This window comes from Varroa destructor, unplaced genomic scaffold, assembly GCF_002443255.2.
Source record: "Varroa destructor unplaced genomic scaffold, Vdes_3.0 BEIS01000001.1, whole genome shotgun sequence".
NCBI lineage: Eukaryota > Metazoa > Arthropoda > Arachnida > Mesostigmata > Varroidae > Varroa > Varroa destructor.
This window is the reverse complement of record NW_019211454.1, coordinates 59,045,407-59,068,172: the sequence shown is the minus strand read 5'-3', so window position 1 is coordinate 59,068,172 and position 22,766 is coordinate 59,045,407. Positions and strand designations below refer to the sequence as shown.

Here is a 22,766-nt window from a genome sequence, read left to right as displayed (position 1 = left end):
GCCCAGCAGTCGAGCTCAATGGCTCCTTCATCGGTTTCTTACTTAACTCTGCTGCAGGTTCCGGTCTGTAGAAACTCAGGGCAACACAGCCATTGGCTATTGCCAAAGGGAGATAAAAAGATCTGGCATTTTGGGACCGGCCGGGTTAGCAGTGAAGACGCTGCTGCAAAGCTAAACCGGAGGTGGACTTGGGAGGGCACAGAGTACGGCGCACAGCCGGAAAGGCCGAAAAGGAAATCCCGCGCCATTTGATCCATCCGTTCAGCAAAGATTCCTTGCCCGCCGGCGGCTACTCGTTGTCCCTCACGCATCTCTGGGATCTCTCGCTGGGTGCTGGCTAGGTCGTTCGCTTGCTTGCTGGGAATGTCCGTCCATTCGTGTGTGTGCCGGTCGCTCTCATAGCGACGCGCGGGGGCGTCGCCGTTCAGCACCCTCTGCAGACTTAGCGGTCGCTCTGTGCAGTTGTATGTGTGTTATATAATGCGTCCATATGTGGCCGTTGCCTTGTCGCGGTGCGTGAATCAACAACGAAGCTGTGTAGATTGACCAATAACAGTACAGCATACCCGGCGACAGCAACAACGTATTTGTCAGAGCTAGCTTTAAAACGGCCAGCCAGCTTGTCTAACGGTTGGAATACTAGGTCCTAGCTTTGCGCCGCAAGATCTCCCCTCTCTACGTGGGGCCTTTTACTGCAGCTAACGACTTCCGCTTCGGACCGGAAACGATTTCCTTCCAAATAAACACGAGAAACAGCGAATTGAGAGATGCGCTTCGTCTAGTAATGAAGAAAGCACCACCCAGCATTTCTCGTAGCATGATTTACTGCTGACACTACTACAAGTCCACCGAGTAAGTTGGCTGCTGTACGTGTATGAGTGTACTCAGGACTTGAACGGATTGACCATTGCTGGCAACGAAAGTCTTTGTAACGTTTCGTCGTAACAACGACGACAACAACGAGCCAAAGAAGAAAGGGAGGCCAATGGAATCAGTAAAAGCATGGAGGGGGGATCTAACTGTAGCGACAGTAGCAATCGGAGGAAGTAGTCAAACGGAAAACGGACCAGCACGGCCAAATGGATAGATGTTACTGCTGCTGCCTCAGTTTGCTGATGATTTTGGCGCTCGACCAGCGTGAAGATAAGCGTAAACGTAACACGCGCATTGAAGCCACTATAAGCGACGACATATCTACCCCTTGGTTCAGTAGCAGCAGCAGCAGCAGCCAGTCTTTGTCTGACCGGCCAACCGTCGACGAAGCAGAGTGCGTCGCCCGCCAGGGTGAACGAAGCATTTGGCATTGTTTCTACGCCTTCGCTTTGCTTGATTCCAGTGCTATTGCTGCAGCATCGTTCCATCGTCGCTTAGATCGCTCATGACGAACGGTCGCCGGAAAGGATTCCGCAGCCGTAGGATTTTGTCCTCTCCTCTGCTATATTTGGTATTCTTCGTTCGAGGCTAAGCGGCTTATGAGGCAAGCCAGCAGCGAGCACGAGCTACGCGGGGCTTGGGGGCGGCAGGGCAGGAGCAGCAGCAGCAGCGATCTAGCTATTTCGCCAGGGCTATCCAGGCGACCGTAGGAGCCAGCGAGATCGAGATCTCGATTTCAGTGAAGCTTGCAAAGCTGGCGGCGTGTCTGGTGTCGTGGTCCGTAGGCCCTCGGTGTCGGCGGCCCCATCTCCATCCACCCCGTGCTCGCCTCCTGCGCTAACCCCAGGGCAAGGCAAGGCAAGGCAAGGCAACGCTCCCTCTGGCGTTTCCTCTTGCAGCCAGCAGGCCTCTGGCTTGCGGCAGCGGCAGCAGGGTGAGCTTGCGGCGATCGCTGGATGGCTGTTTGCCTTCTTCGCCCGCTATTGCTCCTGGCGTTAGTGGTGGGCAGCAGGCCGCTGGGTGACTGGCTGGCAGGCAGACTCGCTAATACTATTTGCGGGCGCGGCGGCTGGCGCTGCTATAACGTGCCGTCCGTAGTCTTATCACAGACTGGCGATCACAAGACGCCAAGGCAAGGCTGCACTACATAGGCCGGCCGCTAAGACGTACTCGTGTAATCGCCCGCTGGAGAGCAAAAAGTAAGAAAAAACAGCGACAACAACGTCGACGAAAAACGAGCTCGAAGATAGGGCTGTGATCTATATGTACTGTGCCAGTGATGTGTACTCATCGGAGATGGGGGCCGGACTCAGTAAGCGCGGGGTAACGGTAGCCAATGCTGGGAGTAGGACTGACGATGAAGACTCGAAGAATGAGCGAGCCGCGAGACCAGTTGTATCCTAATGAGATTGTGGACCTCTCGAGGACGAAGGCGGAGGCGGCGCCGGTGGTGCTGGCCGGGGCTACTTTCTCATTTTGGGCTTTTCCTCGCCTCGACCATCGCCTTTTCTGTCTCGTCGTCCTATGCTGCTGTTCTTATAGTGTTGCGTGAAGGGGCACCATCACAGAGCCTTCTGAATTCCTACAGTTGTTTAGAAACCTAACAACTTGTACAGCGTAACACATTTAAGTCGCAATTCACATGCTAGCTTTAGCTAAAGGTGTCGTTTACAATCAGTACTGAGAATTCAGTCTATTACTGTGTGTTTTTGTGTTTATGCTAGTACCGCAACAAGCTGCATTGCGCTTCGCAGATGGTACGCCTACAACTGAATTAGGCTGACGTTCTTGGCTGGCGGTGCTCGGAGTATGGATTGGGTCTGTTGTCACCATTTCTTGCACCCGCCTCGTTGTTACCACGCTGCTTGTTGTACGCACTTAGCCAGATACGACTTGTAAGAGAAGGAGCAAATGGAGCTCTACAAAAAGCGCGGCGCACACGCCGCCGGGGGCGTCACCCCTGCTGGTTCCGTGTGTTCCTGGTTTGCGAATTTGTTATAGAAAGGCCTGGCGTACACGGCCTGCGAAGGACGTTGTCTGCTTCTAATGTCTAACGGACCACGTAAATAATTATCCGCACGTTCGAAGCACATTACAAGTGTGTGCTTTGAAAATTGATAATGCTATCTGTTAGCCATTAACGGTACACCTGTGCTGTGCGCTCAACTAAATGCAATGCGACTCTTCGAGACCTTTTTTTGATGAGACGTTTTTTAGTTTAACGCGTAGAAGTCCTTACCGTTTTCACTTTCGATACGGGCTTCGTCCAGTGCTATCTCTAACTGTCGAACAGGTGTGTAACAAAGAATGGCTTTATTTGCTCCGAACTTTGATGTATTAAATTTACCCTAAGCACACTTGGCCGCTGTTGTAGAGCTTGTTCGAACATTCGGACACAGAATACCTCTACAAAAATCGCGCTACGCAATACTATTACAGTATGACATCGGTTGACAACTCGTGTTCGATACCCATCTTGGCAGCAGCTACGTCTAGTAGACTGCATCACATTAAATAACGATGATCTGAAGATGCGGTATCTAATTCGAGAGTATCCCAGCCATCGGCCACGCAGATATGGCAGAACCGACACTGCTACTTCTGACGCTAGCTCACAACAATAGCAGCAGTAGCATACCATTTTCTGTTCTGTTCGCGCGTGACCGGACAGTGCCGTTATGGACCAGTGGACGTGTTTCTGCTGCCGCTGCTACTACTGGCGAAGAAGTGTGAGCCGTCTCCTAGATGATAAGTCTTGTAGATAACGAAAAGGAAGATGAAGACGATGACAACAACAAGCAAATGGTGTTGGCGGCAAGAAGCATTGTAGGTGCGTACGTAGACGGCGAATTCGGTGTACGCCCGTAACATCTCGTGTACGACGATTTGACCGTATCTGGTGCTCATGATGGTAGCTATTTTAGTGTTTGATGAGAGTACCCAGTAATAATGATGTATCTATGGTAATTTTTGTTCTCACAGCAACGAACAAAAGAAGGTAAATTTTAAGTTCGACTGGGAGCCGCACTGTAACTGCTTACGTAGCCACAGTAATAGCAGCACTAACGTTAACACCCCCAGAAAAAAAAGGGGGGATGCCATACGGTCTGAGCGGCAACAGCTCTTTCGCCTCGGCTGCCACTTCGTCATAGGTTCGCCTGGCAAATCAATTAGTTTTAGCCTTTTAATTATCTTTGTTTAATGTATCCTATCAACCTGGTCGTCGTCTGATGCCATTTGCTGATACCGCCGTCGTCGTCATTAGCACGGTCAGCCGTCAGTCTCGGTATTCTTTTCTTAATGAACATACTACATCACCAAACTTAACGATTCGATCGCGTCGGTGGCCGCCGTTGACGCCGGTTCCGCTAATGTAATGCTTTTGGTTTGGTCGTCGTCGTCGTCGTCGCGGCCATGTTGATGCCGGAGTGGCTATTTGGTGCCCCAGCAGCAAGACATTTTTTTAGATGTATGCGTCGATTCATGCTGTTAACACACCGTTTCGAGTCCGCTACATATATCAACACAGAAATAATTACGTTTTCTCAGCTCTTATTGTTACGGCGCCCGTGTCCACGTAACGCAAACACAAAGAAGATGAAGATATCTCTTGTCTGTATTTTTTGTTAACTGATGAACGGTTGCAGCGTTCCTGTCAGATGCTTTGACTGCTACATGACCGACAACCTTAAATTCAACTATATGTACTTGCTATTTCGACTACGTCAGAAAAATAACCTTGTTCGAGTACGACGATCACTATACTATGCTAGCTATGTACATATATGTACAACTTAAATAAAGTAAATACACAAACTAAAAAAAAGCATTAAGATTCTTGGAGATAAAAAGACGAAGAATTTATGTTCTATTGTGGCAGCTTGGATAAACGATTGGTGTAATAATAGAAAAAATAATACAACGCAAATGCATATTTAACGTTTCCATTACGACCCTATTATCAATAGCGTAACTGACGCTTTAATACTGAGGGGATAGGGGAGAAACTGCCTCATTTGGGCGAATCATTGACTGCCGCCTGAGGTTAGCTGTGTGTTCGTAGCCGGCGAGTCGAGCGGGCTGAACGCCTCTATGACGGAAGCGACAACGGCCGTGGCAAGTTATGTGTAATGGCTAGTCTATGCCAGGGTCGGATTGCGGGATTGGTGGCAGGGAGATCGGGGTTGTCGTCATCTGTATGTGTGTGCGCATGTGTGTCGGTTTGGACTAGGGTAATAGGACGTTGCTATGTCGGTTCGGGTGTGTATCTGTTACGTGACTGGCGTGCTAATGGTGTGCCTTCGGTTGCCCCTTCGTTGCAGCCCGCTGCTTCCGCGGTGCGGAATGACCGACAATAGTACCGACAATGGTCGATTGGCAGCGCAGAGGCAAGCCGCCTCGCCCCTGTCAATGGCCACTTGCAGCTGGCATCGCACTCACGGGCTTGCCTTTTATGAGATGGCCATAGACCATCACTACTGCTATGACTACCGTTACCGCCTTGCTGCCATTTCCAGCCATCGGAGTTTATAGACCCCTGCAGACACCCCCTTCGTCATCACCCCCGCTACGCTGTTTCTACTATTCTACCGTGTACGGGGCTGTCTGTTTCACTTCCGCTGTTCGACTGGTTGAGTGGTTCCTGAGTCTCGTCTACCCGTCTGCCCCACAACCCCTGCGTGCTCGACTTGGCTGCTGCTGCTGCTGCTGCCGCTTCTGCAGCTGTAACGTCAAAGCCCGCCGGGCGCAACCCCTCTTTCCCCTTCGACTATGTAACATTGGGAGGACGTTGGTCGAGTGAGTGGCAAGGCGAAAATGATGCCCCGTTGCTCGTTCGTCCACCGACCAATGATGTCGGGACGGCTCTTTATGAGGTTAGCGGAGTGAACTACTGCCACCGGCGCATTCGCCAGGCCAGATAGACGAGCACGCTGTTAGCGTCATTAAGACAAACAGCAACGCTAAAGGATGTCGACTTAGCGCAGCATTTAGGACAACCACAGTTGCCTATAGTAGTTCGAGCAGTGCAAAACGACTGGAAGATGGCGAACATCCCATGAGGACGGTATCTACGCAAAGACAACGAAGTATTAAATATGGTCCTCTTTGTCTCTGTATATGTAGAACAAAATATAGGGAGAAGTGGTATAACTACACCTGAATCAACTGCTGGAACCGTAAGGCCGTGAAAGTTACGTGTGTACATGTCGTTATGCCTAGATATTATGTACGGAATTCTGATATCCATGAAAAGACGTTCACATGTAAAACACCATTATGGGGGAATACAGAGTCACTACGCCGGACGAGAGTTGATATGAAATCTTCCTGTTGTTGTCTCTGGTGCACTTTGTTGCGGGGGCATTCGATCGGTTAGGAGCACAGAATAATAGAACACAAACTGAATGAGATCTTTTCCATGAAAGTCTAATGAGAATGTCAACGTATTCTCCCTGAAAATCCGGTGTATCGGTGAGGACAGGAATCTGCAAGATTTGCCTCTACGAATAGAAACTTCCCCCATCCTGCAAGTGGAATTGCATATACAAGCAAAGACATAAGCGAAGTATACCTACAATTTCGGGGAAAACACGACGAGCATGTTTTAGCCCCCCCCCCCCCTCTCTCTATCCTTATTCAATGTCCCCTTCCCGGACCTGCCGTCCAAGAGAATCCGAAATGCTTACAATGCTGTAGAGCTCTTCAGATATTGGTGTTCAGATGCCGGTGTCGTAAATGAACGGATGCTCTTTTGAGGAAGACATGCTTGTCGAATCGACACGGAACGCCTTCTCTTGTAGGTTGTAGAAGAAATCTGTCCTGCTATGTACAAGCATGCTGCTCTCAGCCTTAGAACCGTCGTATGTACGTACAATTCAGGTGGCGTCTTGGGAAAGCCCTGTGCAGTGTGTTGTCTGTCGTAAATCGTTCTTCATTTAGCCTACAGCTTTCCGTTTGTCCGCGTGTGTATATATGTAGGTGTCTGTGTGTATACGTCTGTATGTATCTGTGCAATAGTAGTGAAGTCAGATACGGCGGCGGCTGCGACAGAGTTAGCAATCACCAATTAGTTTCAGGCCTTTGAACAAACGTCTCATGAGCGCTCGTTCGTTCGTTGTAACCTGCGTTAGAGGAGATGAATCTAAGATGGTGAAACTCATCCCCGCAATCCAAGCACAGCGTGTGGCAAAGAGCATCGCGCACAGTAGGTCTCCCATTGGCTTCGTCGCTCAATTCCCCATGTGTGGCTAGATGCCTTCACCGCCTGCCTCAGGATGGCTGTGGTAGAGAAGTAGAGATGCAGCTCGCACAGCAGTGAAAAACAGACCGACAGACGCCGAAATGAAGGGAACTGTTTAAGGAGAGGCTAAGAGAATTCTTTCAAATTCGGCCATTTCCAAGCTCCATTTGAAATTGGGAGGCAACCGTAACCCCAATGCGAGCCGCAATAACAGTCGCTATCTAGCTGACTTTTCAGCATTTCCGACTTCGGCCCTGGCTAAGGACCAGTATCTCGAATGGGTTGCGAGTGGCTGTCCGGTGGCTTCCTGGCCCGCTGGTCCTCCTTACGATATAGCTGAGACGTATATAGAGACAAAGTTTTTTTCGCCAGGAGGACAAAAGGTTCATCTTTCTCTAATCAAATTTATGACACAAACTTAGTTCCTAGGGAAAACCCGGGCAAGGAGGATTCAACGGCCTAAGGGTTGGTAACGAGTCATTAGCTAGCTACTGTCTCTGTCCTTTTTCTCGAGGACACACCAAAAAACGGGCCACGGAGTGGTGGTGGGATTTTATGTTGAAACTACAGATGAATACCGTGGCCGCCGCGAATAAGACAACGAAAAGCCGAACCGCCGGCGTACGGAGCGGCCGTCGCGGCTAGCTCATGCTCATCTTCTATGGGATTTAAGAGGGTGCGCTTGTGTGCAAAACGGACAAAGGGGTTTTTGGAAAGACTCGAAAAAAGCAAAAAGAAAAAGGCAAAGGAGAGCAATTAGTAGCGATTCAAAACCAAAAAAAAAATAAGAAATCGCAAAGAGACTGTGTGTGTGTGCGTGTATAGAACGCTGATGTGGGAGGGAAAGGCAGTATGAAACAGAGAAATGAGATCAGATGAAGAGATGAAGCAAAATAGGGGGCGGAGGACACTACAATGGAAACATTCTCTAGGGGTGTATGGTCATTACGCACGGACGTGCAAAAGCGAACGTAGGACTTCTGGATGTACCCGTTTGTCTGCCAATTTTGTGGACTCGAGAGGCATATGGCTTATGATGGCGACTCGACTTGAAGCTTAATCACCATCATGTCAGTTCTTCCTTAGTAGTCTGCGCTATTCTTATCCATGTTGCCTCCTTAAATTCCGTTCGCTCTTTTAGTAGATCGCTCAGGAAAGTGTCAATATGGATAGCATCCTAACGCAAACGTACCGTGTGCGGTAATTGGTTATAACACACACCTTATGATGACATGAATAATTCGCAAGCGATTTTCAAAGTTGTGGTAGGTTCGAGATAGCAAGATATAGAGGGACTTTGTCTGCAGATGGACAATGGCTTGATTCGATAGCTACACTTTACCAGCCATCGAGTGATCTTCACTTGTGCCTCGAAGGGAGCCTGTGTAAATGAAAGTAACGACGAATGAGAGATAGCACGAGGCCGAAAAAAGAAATAGAGCGCTTACATAGCGCGGCGGGCTACGCAGTTTCAGTGGAACAACGACGGCTCTTTTCTGCGGATGCTGGCCCTAAATCAAATTGCCCACGGACCACGGAGGGGCCCCGCTGGCCCGGCAAAACGATCCGTGCTAAGGGACAATATGCTGCACCCTCGAACTACCACTTCGCTTCGTTCGAGTTATTAAGTAATGACTGACTGGGCTCCAGTGAAAAGGTGGGACGGGTTTGAGCGAGCCGACAAACAGCTAGCAGCTAGCCGTTCAAGTCTGCAGGCGGTGCTTAGCTGCCGGGAACACTGGACCCTACCGAGCGAACGACGGGCCATCTAGTGAGGTCTCATCTGACAATGTTTGTACTTCGTTCGAGAGACATGACTTGAGTAGCGAGCCAGGTAAAGGAGTTTGAGCTAGATACTGACTAACTGGATGAGCGGCTTCCTTCGCTTGCCAGTGTCTGCCTGCGCTCACTAACGCCAATGACTCTTGCTTGGGGGCCAACGATAATTCCCTATTCGCAGCGGCGAGGGGTTAGGGACAGGTGGGATGGCAGGAGGCCAGCACGGCGTGTACCGCCGCGTTACTTTCCCTGCTGCCCACCAGCACCATAGGCTACCGACACCTTTCGAGTCCGTGAGTGGGCATAAGATGAGAAAGGAACCTTTCAGATAGTTACATGCACTACACTGGCCATAACCCTAACTTATGTCTCATCGGACTGTGCCGGCTGCGCCCTGCGTCAGTCGGGACCGAGGAGTACTTGGGTACACATTGCGAAAATTGGCGCTATTGCTCCCTTTCACTCTACGCTCCCATCCACATGCCGCTAGCGCTAATGGCACCCCTATTCGTGCTGCTACCAGGAGTACTTCACGCTTCGGGTCAGCCATGCCGTCATAGCTAGCGCAATGACGCTGGCGCTACTACTGGTTGTAGTGAAGCGTCGACAGCGGCAAATCGCGACGAATTGCCCGCACGAACGGCAGCAAATCGAGAACCACGGAATAGCAGCAGCGGCAGCGAACATTTCCACGATCGTAGTACGTTTGCTACCATAGTCGCGTTGGGCTGAGCCAAAAGAAGCAGCCAGCAAGAACACACATGGTCGTCTATTGTTTGTTCGAATGAAGGCTGGCTGCTTGTGTTATGCGAACTGTTGAACAGACCCTGCTACCGCGGGGGCGGCGGCGATCCATTCCTACGGCTCAGTCGGGGGAAGGTAGTCCCAGGCCAGGTTGCCAAACAACACAAGCAACGAGTGAACCGAACGCTGGTGACATTGTCACGGCTGTATAGCAGCAGGCGCATATCAGAAAAGCAGCGATAACGTGACTCTTAATAATGTCAAACGCTATAGCCGGTTGGGGCCGGTTGGTGCAGAGCTGCCGCCGCCAGCGTCGGCAACCGAGCAACGCTAGTAACAGCAGTTGATTAGCACATCTAATTTCATAATCATCATCGTAAGCATCGCCGTTATTGAATGGTATCATCGAGGCCATCACCGCGGTGGCGATGCTGTAGTGACACCCATCGGTGATTCGGGGACGCGAAACTTGTTGACGGGCACGCACGAAAAAGTGTAATAGTAAACTCAATGTAACGCGTTCAATGAGTCGATGCTGGTAGCCGGCCCTGTCACGCCTCATCTGTAACGAAATTATCAGGATCAAAAAGGCTAAACTACACAAGGACCAGCTTTCTTCTTAACACTTGTACGCATACCTTAGCGAACTATAGCATTCTCCAGAGAGATTCACTAAACGACTCTAATTTTATGACCATTATCTACTGAATACATACCTTATAACTGTTTAGCTTCGCTGCTTTCAACGGCTTTTCATGCAAGAAGACACTGCAACATTTCGGCGGCAGAATAGGAGGAAATACTAAATTTCGGTGGCAAGTAGAAGTTTAGTACAGCTAGTACGAAAAAATCGGCTGGGACCGACGAAGAAATGAGAAGTCGATCTCTCATCTTTTCGCATTGTGGAAACGCATGAAGCAGGCGAACATGTCGAGCTCGCGGACGCTGATTGCAAAAAATATCGACAATCGATCGAAAAGGCAGTTAGTAAACCAGCCAACATACTCACCCCATATCGGGAGGGTAAAAAGGGGGGGATCCTGCCTGGCTCGCGGTCGCACCGGTTAGAGCGGCAAGCATACGTCACTAGGAGACAGGCAACTATAATCAGAATATTCACATTGGGCGACGACGACGACCCGATGAGCTGATGTTTGGGCCCTGTATCCTGCTAAACTTTGATGCTGCCCGCAGCCTGCGCAGCGGCAGCGCTTAATGTGGTCACTATGCAAAACCGCCTTTAATCGATTCTGCCTATGAAATGAAGTCCACCACTCAGTCAGTGGTTCCATTCACGCACACGCACACATTCATATATATATATATATGGATGTGTAGGGCGTGGGGATAGAGAACTGATGGTCCAAATGTGTGCTTGTGTCAATACAGATCCAGCGTAGTCATCAAGTCAAGCTCTATATGCCCCATCGATATCGTTCGGTCATTACTATGCCGAGAATAGTCATCAGCTGTGTTGAAGATGGTGGTCGACGTTGCTACTGCGTTGCGTACACACCATGATTTATATACCTAAGCATGCGAATTCGCTCTGTCTCGAACCGCGCGACTGCTTGCCTCCACCGGGATGGATGGATGAGCGGCTTTGCCTACCGGCATCTCAACTTGGGAGTGAGATTGAGGCTGAGAGAGAAATCGAGAAAAGAAACTAGTGGATCAATATAAATCATCGGTTTCAAAATAGCGAACACGTGGGGGTTGTTTTCGTAGTAGCAGCAGCAGCAGCAGCAGCAGCAGTAGTAGTTAGGAAAATGAATAATCTTACCAATATAAAAGCTGCTACAACTTTAACGATAACCTTCATTTATTTAATCAATGCATACATAGATTTAAATTTTCGAATGTCACATGAACAAGTAGAATCGCGACCTGCTCGGTCTCTGAGCTTCATATCACAGTCAATTGGTTTAAACCTCCCCGAAATGTCATCTCTTTATCCAAGTATTACTTTCGCCTATAGCAGTTACCTATTATTACCCGTTAGGCTGTAATTCCCTGTTGGCAGACTAAGCTACCAACAACCGTGTCGATTTTGTTGTCCTTTTGCCCTCATTGACGGCGACACACGATAAAGTCCCGAGTAAGCTACTGTGTCTCAATGGAAACGTTCATCTTGTGCCCCACTGTAGAACGGGTAGTAACAACGACGATGTTGTCTGCTGCGTCCTGTTTTGTTGCCTAGTGGCAACGATAATAACAGTGACGGCGGCACTTTTGCTGCAGCGACTCATAGCGTCGCGAGAAGCCACACACAGGAAAAACAAGAAGATGGAAGCAAGCATGGCAGCGAGGCAGAATCGACCAGCTCATAAGGAACCAATACGCCGCGAAGGCGAAAAAAGACAGCGCTGCAGAGAAGACATTGGAGACTGCTGCGCGACTGGTGCTGCAGCTTTTTGGCAACGAAAAGTAGCATCACTACTGTCCGCCGTTGGGGGCTTGTGGGGTTGAGGTGGTTCGCCCGTTCGCAGTCATATGGAAGCGGACGGTAAGCGACTCTCCCGCTGGGGTGGGGCCCGAGCTGACGAAAAAGCACATGCACTTCACTTTTCGTTTCTCTTAGAAAGAAACGGAGGGAGGCGAGTTGTCGCGTTTTCGTCCCCGTCACGACCGCCTTGTATTACTGAGCCGCGTGGGTGCTTGCTGCCTGCTGCACTCATATGGAAAATGCACTTTATGCATAATTTAAATGCCGCAGGCAAAACGATGATAAGCGGTGTCCTTTCAGCCTCTGCTGAGGCGACGACTACGAAGGGGTAAGGTGGCGGAAGCATGACTCTAGTATGTGGCGAAAATTTGTCTTTGGTTTTCGCTAGGTGAGAACTATTTTTCGATTTCTAGTCCCTGTCTCTCGTTCTCTTGCAGTCCACATAAAATTAAGTCACATAAACTTGAACAGAGAAAAGCTAAATACACAGATATACAGGATTTCACGCCCGCTATTAACAAGAAGAGAAAACCTTACCTGATGATACCTTCAAAACCGCTGACACTCATCATACGATTTGCAGTTCCATACGCATGATGATACTACACAAAAATAATAATAATAATAGCATTAGCTATGCGGTTGAAACCCAGTAAGATGTCAATGCGGCCGCTTTAGTTTTCTTGTTGTTTACAGTAAGCTAGGTTATACTGTTTCGAAGATGCTTCTCCTTGAATTGTCTTCTCTACTGCTGCGACTGCGACCGGCCAAGCGCCGGCCAACGGACAGATGAACCGATGGACGTAGGTCGAATAGGCAGCTGGCGGCAGGCTTTCCGCCGGTAGCGAAGTAGCGGGGAGGAGCGACCAGGCCGCCAAGTAACCTAATCCTTGAGTAATGAACGTGTCTTAACTGGCCTGCTGCTAGCTCTACTTACATGTAAACGTGCACAGAGCCACGCTCCTGTTGGTCCGACCGACGGCAACGTTCGACGGCCATACGATCAGCTATTGCAATCGAAGCGACAGCCGCCGCAGCTGCAGCACCAGCAAGAGTACTAGTTATAGTAGTCGTAGCAGTTGTCGTAGACGGAGGAGCGGCCTAGCTGGCTTCTGCCTGGATACTACAGCCCAATTCCTTATGGCCCCAGCCAGCCATGGCTGCTGGGCTCCTTAGGCAGTGACAGCGCGGGTACGGCTCGCAGTACTGGCAGGTTTCGTCTAGATGAAACATTATACAGTACACTTGCATTGTGCTGCTGCTGCTGCTACCTTACCGTAGCACGTTGCTGATAACGCCGTAATGATCCATTCGAGAAGGGAACGTCGTAGGAAGGTGGACGCAGAAGGAAGTAACAGGGAAAAAAACATGGGAAGGTTTCGGGTGAATGCGTTAGGACGAGATGCGGTTGTTCCCGTCGTTCATGTGGTCGTCCAACCCGCGACTCGTCCGCTTGGGGTACTCAGCCGCTCAGCCAAGGCGACTGCCGTTGAGCCGAGCGCAAAGTGCCGCCAGCTACTGCGTTGGAGTGCATAGGTACAATAATGTACCACCAGCAGTAGTCGGACAGCGACTAAACAAGCAAGTTGTTGAGAGGAACTCGCAGGCGCTGATTAGATAGGACGAGTCGTAGGCAGGATGATTGTAGGTGTTATAGTTCAGTCAAGAAACAAACGGCGAAGAAGGCGGACAAGCAGTTGACGAGGTGGACATGAGGTAGATTAATGACCCGTTCGTAAGTTTTCTGTGTGCAGCAATCGACAGTCGCCTACAGTCCTAGCTAAGTGCGGGTTAGTTCGTCCAGTCGGGCTACTGACAGCACAGACCTCATTGATGTTGTTACACTTTACTTAACAAGCTGGTTAGACATGCCGACTTGTCACATCCGTCGAGGACGAGACTGCCTGTTTCCTGACAGCTGCGTCTTACTAGCTCACCTTGTAGAGAATACTTCTTTTGCTTCTTGGGTTTCCCTGTAGCTGGATTACTTTAACTGCTTAGTGCGCTGTGATATACTCTGATGCAGCTGATTTTCGCCTCAACTATCTCCTCCTCCTATATCATCCAAAGTCCCGCTGCTGCTTATCTCTTTGCTAATTACCACTATCTTGAGGATGTGGTACACCTCGCCAAGTTGTATGGCCTTCGCATATGATACGACACTGCATCAATGCCTGCCTTCCGTTTTCCTCTTCGCTTTATATCAAAGAAAGAATCAAATGCCTTCAACTCCGGATGTTTAATTTCCTTATCCATTGCCACTGATACATCGCCTTTGTAAGTGTCAACATTACAACGGTTGGCTTGCAAGTTGATAGTCTCACAACCCATATAATGATCATTATAGGCCCTATTTTCCATATTCTAACATCTACTTTATTTTTTTTTTCTTTCAGGTATGTCATTTACGCAATATGCAACAATAGTACGCAGTTTGCCACAGAGTACATCAAAGCCTTCAGGTTCGAGGTTTCGTAGGCTATTATTGTGTCTAGTAGATGATACTACAACAGTTGCGTGATTTGGACATTATCACGCTGTCACTCTGTATCTGTGTGTCCGGGTGTGAACGTTCGTTTACCAGCAGCACGCCGAGTTTGGTGTCAAAGCTCTGTGCTAACGGTGCATTTTGCACTTGCAAAGCGCAACGCGAAACAGCGCAAGTGAGACAAATTATGTTAACAAACTTTTAATGCCACACGAGGTTCTCTGGCGCCTCAGTCATAAGGTAACCGAACGACTCCTGTTACCCCGTCGTCATGATCAGCAGCACCGCTTCGACTTCAAGTTTGTAACGGCGACCACTATAGTAACCCCTGCTACCGTTGCCCCTACTGGTGTTACTGTGATCCCGTGGTGATGTGCCTGTGAATGTTAGGCCTAAGGCTTGTGGTTCAGGGGAAGGGGGTTGACAACGAAAGGGGACCAAAGAAGCCAAGTGAGAAAGTAAAGAAGAAAGGTACCCCTTGGAGACTTAATGTTCTGCTTCTACGGGAATTCGGGGTACAGCAGTTAAGAGCCTTGCTTGCGGAGCGGCCCGCCCCCGCTAGCCACTCCGCCAGCCTGATTCGTAATTGCTAATTATAATAGAAAGAGTTAGAGTTGGAAAAGAGGAAGAAAAGAAACTCATTAAGATGAGGCCATTCAACTCCCACTAGGCTGATGCTGTCACATTGCGGACCGCAATGCAATGAGAGTTTGAGTTGAAACTACTAACGTTGCTGTGGCAAAGCCGGTGGTGAACCAGGCAACGACTGTACCCGTAACGGCGTGCCAGAACTACTGCAGCTTTTCATAGCTGGCGTTGCTGCCCAGTGCAATAGGTTAGGCAGTGCAGCGTATAAGGGCGTGCATAGCCGAGCTAGTAGATGGGAGATCAGAAGACGAGAAGGTGTAAATCTCTGTTGGCTTAAAGTCGACCTTTATTGGATAATCGGAGATTGTCGAATAATCCTGACCTGCCAAATGAGGAGTAAGCAGAAGCTAGACAACATGGCACGAGATCGCCCTGCCTCTCTTAACCAATTTTCCTCGCAGCGAACCTAACCGTTCGTCCGCCTGCCGCGACTCACCTCGTTTCCAGCCGGATACTGTTTACTCAACGGATGATCCTCAGCGGCTATCTACAGTGGAGAGTGGGGAAAAGCAGTTTATACTGACCCTTCCCGCGCTACCCTTCTCGTTCTGCTTTTCATTGGGTTGCGCGATTCACACCAGCAGCCGGAGATGCTGCAGAGTCGCTTAGTCTTTCTCACACCTTCAACAATGGCTGCGCCACACTTTCTGCGTTTGGGCTGTTGTCGTCGACCTCCATCGTTCCCTAGCTCTCCCGCCAAATCCCGGATTCTTCTTTACGGAAGCAAAACCGTGCTTGAATGTCTGTTTCACTGTATTGGGCAGCTTTGTGTAAATGTCGGGTGGGATCTGTGTCTTTGTGTACCATGTATTTGTGAGTATGTCTGAACAGAAGAGAGAAAAACGATGAGAGAAGACACGAAGAGCTTCAGTGTATTGCTCTTGTGCAGTCTGTCTATAGTAGTTTCGATGTTCCCTTTTCGTTGTGTATCACTTGGTATGAGGGCGGTGGCAGTGACGGTGCAAGCAGTAGCCCCCGTACTGATGGTGGGGCGTGTATTGGCTTGCTGCCCTTGGGATGTGCTACGCTGCCATGATGTCTCTTATCGCCCAAAAACACCATCGACCCTACTGCTGCTGCTGCTGCACCCTGCTCCACCAGCTCCAGCTGCCCCTGGGTCTCCGGTCAAGCGACTGGCCACCCGGGCAACCGGCCGACCCCAACCAAACGAGCGGCAGTGAAGAGGCAACATCAATGTGCAACTGTGTGGCCAACCAGATCTACTACATTTCGTGTTTGTACGCCTCTCTGCCTATCTGTTTGTCTGCCTGCCTGTCTGCCATCCCATCTATATATGTATGTCTATCTGTCGGTGTGCATGTATGTGCCTGGATCTGCCTTGCGCGCCCACCCGTGTATCTCTGTCTTTGCTGCTTGCTGCTGCCAGAGTAGTCCGCTAGTCCGCTAGTGTGTGCACGCGTGGGGTGTGTCATGTTCACGCTGTGCGGCAGCAGAAGCAGCAGCCGAATTGCATCGTATTATTTGGCCATCTGTTTGCAGATGAAACAGCGGAAGCTGCTGTTGCCGCTCCTGTCGGTGCTGCTATAGGAGAAGCAGCAGCAGCAGTAGCAGCAACCGTAGCAGATGTATCGTTACAATTGCAAGTGGTCTCCTGGGCTGGGCCGCGTTGGTCCAGGCTGGGGGACGGATTGGCCAGCAGTTGGCCATCATCTGAAGGTTGTGTCCCGTCCCACCGTTTCGTTGGCCCTTTCTGCCGTGCTGCCCCTGGCCTGCCTATATCTCAACGGCAGGCACACATACGCCAACCGCCTCTAACCGAATCCTTGGAACGTTTTTCCCCTTTTGCCACTGCTACGGCTGCCGCTGCTGCTGCAAGTGCGTTTAAGCGTGGAAATACACTTGCTACTGTCTGTAGCGTGGCAGCACGTATAGCAACCACACGATGCTTCCACAAGCGCTACGACGTTTGTAGTGGTTGACTGATGCAAAAGCTTTCAATAGTCAACACAGTGTGCTATCTGGCTGGTTTCCCTGAACGTTGGCTAAAACAACGGGGACGCAAAGCGTGGGGTGTTAGACTGGGGTGCACGGAAGTGACGAGGGGGGAGCGCCTTGCGGCAGCCTAGCGGAGGAAACAAAGGAAGACACCGCCTCAAGTCGAATCACCGCCACCAATGTTTCTGCTTTTGCGTTAGCTCTTAGCCCTGCGCTCGCAAAATCTCTAGTAGAAGAGTTCGTTCTTTGTAGCAGCCGTCCTCTACTGCTAGAAGTGAATCAGGAAAGAAGGTAACCGGAGCGTAGAAGACGACGAAGCGAGCGGAGAAGAAGAGGTTTTGGGTTCGGACGGACGGACGGGACGGGACGGTCGGGCGTAGCAACACTGCACAGAGCGCAGTAGCGGCATGTTTTTTTAATACAATGCGCACTGAATAAGACTCACCAGCTAGCTGTTGATGCTCGTGGTGTTACTACCACTGCTAGTAGTAGCACTAGTGTTACTGTTGGCTGCCTGGCTGATTCTTTGATATACATATTTCAATATCCGTCCACACTAATGCGGCTCCTAGAAGGATAAGGCCAGCAGCGCCTATTTTGTGCAGGTTTTTTCGTGCGCAGCCACACCAACAACCGCCGCCATTGTCTGTATATGGCCAATATACGCTGCAAGCAATAGTCACAAGGGACCTTTGAGCCCTTTTTGCAGCTGGTTGCTGCCCGCCTTCAGTTCTCCTGCAACTAACCCAAGTCGCTATGCGGTGATACGCGCTGTCGTTGTGAGGTTCGGGTGAGGCGAACGAACACTGAGACAAAAAAGGATAGTAACACACAAATAACCGGGCGACAACCAACTAATCTGATTGTTCTCTGTGTTTAGTAAACACTGATCGGAAAAAAGGGATAGGAGAAGAATTATCTTTAAACAATGAACTCCGAATGAAAGCGACAATTGGCTTGCAGTTTTTGGGTTCGCTAATACAACAAGCTGGGTTACTCGATGGTTGGGTTTGTTAAGTCATATTCGCTTCAAACCAAAAAGAGAAACCAACAGAGCGTTGGTGGCGACATTTGCTCACATCGACTAACCACCGCTAATAGCCCAACTAAAACCTGTCGCACTGTTCCAACGTCGTAGCTTTTTCCTTGCGAAGATCACACCAGCGATCCCTATGCGTCATTTTAAAGTTAGAAATATCATTAAAGACATCCAAGCAGCTAGACATTAGCAACGGATGAACTCAGCGGCTTCTAGCAGGTTTGACAGGTTACAGTGAATAGAAGTTAAATTTTGCCAACTTAAATACACCTCAATAGTAAAAGGAGACTTTAAAGTTTCTTGATAGTTTAAAAATTCAGTTATATTGGGCTGGTCGTTGCACCGTCTCCGAATTCTTCGAATATATCCTGCCAATGAAACCGGCTTCGTAAAAAAAGTTTCAAGCTTTTTCGATGCGAAAAACAAAGCCGCTGCGCCTCCGTCTGGGCCTAGACTCCGACTTGTTGGCCTGCTCAAAGCTTGCGGTCCATGGTCAGCTTTGTGCCCACACTACGCATACTGGGTTGCTATTGTCATAATATGGCGTGTATATGTGTAAGGCTGGCGGCTGCTATGTCCGTGGCTCGTTGGCTTGTGATAGGCCTCTCCTGCGTGGTAAGATGTGCTTGGCCACAAGGCAGGCTGTATGCAAAGTTGGCTTGTCTTGACTAGATTTTGCCTGAACTGTTTCGCCGAGCGACAGGAGGCCGGCCGAAGCCCATATAAGCCACCGGTTTGTTGATGATGATCGCCACCGCTTCAGCGAGCCAGCAAAGTCCACAACAGGAATGGTGGAGTCCAAGGCGGCTGTGTTAGCGGTTTCGCTGGTGCCGTTGCTGGTGACGGTGATGGCGTTCGAGGTTGTGCTGTGTATGCTGGCGCTGAAATTGCGTCGCCCCCACTCTGATTCCCTATTCTCTACCCCTCCGGCCCCGTAGAATATATTTTGTCTGTCGCGGCATAGGCGAGCGTTGCTATTTTGGCAGGCACGCTCGCGAGCAGGGGAGAAGTGGCAGTTCTGGGTGTGTGTGTGTGTGTGTGTGTGTGTGTGTGTGTGTATGCGTGAACTGGCTTATCAAACGAGAAGAAACCCAGCCAGCCAGCTAGTCAGCCGATCAGATGTGCATTCAGATTTCTGTCCGTCATATGTGCGCGCTTAGCAATGTCTCATAGACGGATCAGTCTTGCGCACGCGTGGCGCGAACGGGAATGTTTGTCTTTAAGTGAGTTTTTTGTTTTTTCGTGAGAAAAATGGTTCAGAAATAAGACAGAAGCGATTGATTTTGTTAGGAATTTTGAATCGCTGTGTCTTTCATGGATAGCGAAATCACCGAAAAATGTCAGCCAAAAAAAATGATAGATTCTAAAAACTGCGGTTAAATAGATGCTTAAGTTTAATAATTTTAGTAGGTAATAATAAATAATAATCTAATAAATTTAGTAGGTAATTATAGAATCATCACCATTTATTATCACACCAGTTGTACCGGCAGTTGAATAAATTGACGTTACACTTTCCATCGTGATCCACACATTAAGACACAGCATCATCGAGCCCTTGAAGTATGTTCTTCTGTGAACGCTTTTGAGGAACGGTAACGGCAAGCACCCTCTTCGAAATCCTGACTATGCGATACGATGACGGTGGTAGATGCGCTGTTGTTATTGACGCCGGTTGGTTAATGTTTGTTGAGGTGGATGCCGCTGGCTTTTGTGTTTGTGGGTGACTAGTGGGGACATCTTTGTTTAATTGCACATGAGTAGATCTGGGGCGGAGCTGGGCTGCCAGTCTGTGTTGTGCTGGTCAGAGCAAGAAAGACGGGGCGGGTAGGCAGGCGCCATTTGCCCCGTGACCGGGCGTCATCAGCGGCGACAGCAGCAACGGCAGTGTTGGTAGTAGGATTTTGGTAGATGCTACGGGACAGGGTATGCCGACGAGCGTCTAGAGTGGAGCAGCGGGGTGGGCGTCTTTTGCTTACGGAAGCATGAGAGGTTTCCCAACTGTGTCACAAGCAAGCACACAAACATGCTCGCTCGGTGCATTTCTATGCAAAAGACGCCAGTGGTGTGGTTACAGCAGCCGTCTCAGGCAGCGGCTGCTTCACTACTCAGTGGTACTCTCAATGTTATATGCTTGAGCCTGTGGCCTGCAACGAGCTTGCCGCTTCTGATGTTGCTGCCGCTACCGCTACCATAGCTGCTGTCGCTGCTCGCGGTGAGTGCATCACAGCGGAAGACAAGTAACAATCCGTTAAATGAAGCGCGTAGCATCGTAGCGCTAACATTGGCGCTATACTGAGCTTGGCTGGAACTGAGCCTTCCGCGTTCCTGCCTCAATGTGCTTGTGTTACTTGTAGCAGGGCAGCGGCAACTGTTCAGTAACTGGGGAAACACACGAAAAGGATCGTGAGAAGGAAGTATATCCAAGGCTAGCAGGAACAGCAGCGGCTTTAGTACCTTTGGGTGAGTCTAGCAAAAGCAGCAAGATCACCACCATCAAACGGGCAGATCCCATGAAAAAGGCGCAAACTGGCAGATCCCGCCGTGCATCAACGGTTGCATAGATTGTGTCGTTGTCTCGTGCGAGTGCATACGAGTGATTAGTGATGGAGAATGCGCAGTGAGCATCTGGGTAGATACTGAACCGTTGACAAAGCGCGAGGGGTCAGTGCAGCTTATGAAAAGCAACGAACTCAAGAACAGCGATAGGTAGGCATTGCAAAAATGATTACGATTTGATCTGTACTTGGCGGTGCACAGACACTTCTGTATAGCTACCACGAAGACCAACGACAAGACCTTGGCCATGGTGTAATTCACCTTTCGCCGAAGTGTCTCTAGCTGATAGAGTCTTCATGCGGTAACGCCTACCAGGAGCTGTCATTGCTTTCCTTAGCCGCTGGCCATTAACTAGGATCTTTTCGAGTCGGTCTTGAGGTGGAATGTCTCTCGCTTGGAGGAGTGCCATTTTCGGTGCATCAGTGTTTGTATCCTGCGAGGGCCAGCAGCTATTCCAGTTGCTGCTGCTATGCCGAGCGTCAAAACACCATTATCCGTGGGACCAGAATCGTACCGGTAGCATCGGGCAACATCAGCTGCTAATCCAGGAACAGGATATCCTTCGATTAAACCAGCAACTCCTTTCTATTACTATCCTATCACAACGAAGTAACTTTCGTGGGCTAAAAGCAGACGAGCCAGCTAGCTTGCCGCCAGGGTGCTGCTTCGTCAATGTCCACAACGACGAGGCCAAAGAGCGGGGAAGTTGCGTGGTCTTTGCTACGTCGGCGACCGGAGTATCGATTGAGGGTGATGACAAAAAGTTAATGAATGCGTGGCCATGTCGAGGTGGTGGCACTGCCGTTCGAAGCTGAGCCCGAGCCCTCCAGAACGCGGCCTCCAAGACTAGCGCGCCACTAGGCAGCCAGACACCGTCTCAATTCACCCTGGGGGCAGACAGACGGGGAAACCGAGGCGAATCCACTCGTGAGTCGCCACTCTATAGTCGCTTCTACTATAGCCTCTATCACCGCCGCTGTCGTCGTTGCTGGTGCCGTAGCCGCAGTCATGGAGGCTTTCCTGCTCGACTTTTTTCTTCTAATTACACGCCATAAATATTCAAAAGAGCATCGGAGGCTTTTGCCACCGTAACCGGGCTTAGTTGTTGGGACCTTCTCTGGTAGTTGGGCTAGTGGCCAGCACCCCAGGATGCGAGACGCCAGCCCTATCCTAGATTAGGGTGATGGGATCTTGTGGGATTCAACAGAAAAACACTCGACCAGAGAACTAAGACACTAAGGTATTGCCCCTTTTTTTTTACTGCTATACGTAAATGATAAATACACCGTTTGTTATCCATGATCTAATAGTGTTGCCATAGCAAAATGTCAGCAGAGTGTCAGAAAATGAATTCAATACAGCCAAGCAGTTCGCCTCTTTCACTATCAACAATGTAAAGAATATTGAATTTGAAGGAAGACACTTCGGAAGCCGAACTAGTGGGCCTCTTGGCTTCAATTCTGCTTCCGACCCAAAACTCTCAAACTGAAAGTAAACGTCACTTTGGAGTCGTATTTCGACTTCATTAACGTCTTGGGTTGCTGCTTACGGCTGCCTGAACTGTCTTTGTATATTAATATGGAAAATACTTGGCGCTGAATTAATTATTCGGGTCTCTTGCGGACGAACTGACTTCCGTCATACTACCGTTGCTGCCCAAGGTTGAAGGGATTCTTGCTGTGTTCACAGTACTTATTTTGCCCTGGTAGGCACTCAGGCAAAAATAACTTAGTTGCTTCTTCGTTATGGCAACCACCGCATCACTAGATTGTTTCATAGTTCTTTATTTTCCAGCTTTCGCACAGGTGACTACATAATAATCCTCATATCCATAACAATCAATGGAAAGTTCTTCCAAAAAGAGGTCGAATCAGCCGAAAAGGAACCGCCATTATATGAGTTCTCTCGTCTTACAGTAAGAGTTTCAAGGTGACGGGTTTCCTTCACACGGCAAATATACCGCCTTTCCTATTTCTTAGTGCCTTTCAATCGT

The 22,766-nt window shown here is 49.5% G+C and overlaps 1 protein-coding gene across 3 annotated transcripts in view; it reads left to right on the top strand.

The window, feature by feature from the left end:
* The window catches only part of exd (PBX homeobox extradenticle), a 316,119-nt gene that overhangs the window by 181,759 nt on the left and 111,594 nt on the right, over positions 1-22,766 (top strand). The window contains exon 3 of one of the 3 annotated variants that reach the window (XM_086977975.1): positions 14,480-14,545. The exons of the other annotated variants lie outside the window; for them this stretch is intronic. Coding sequence (XP_086834101.1) covers positions 14,480-14,545 — 66 coding nt within the window. The remainder of the gene's footprint in view (positions 1-14,479; positions 14,546-22,766) is intronic. 3 annotated transcript variants of the gene reach the window in all.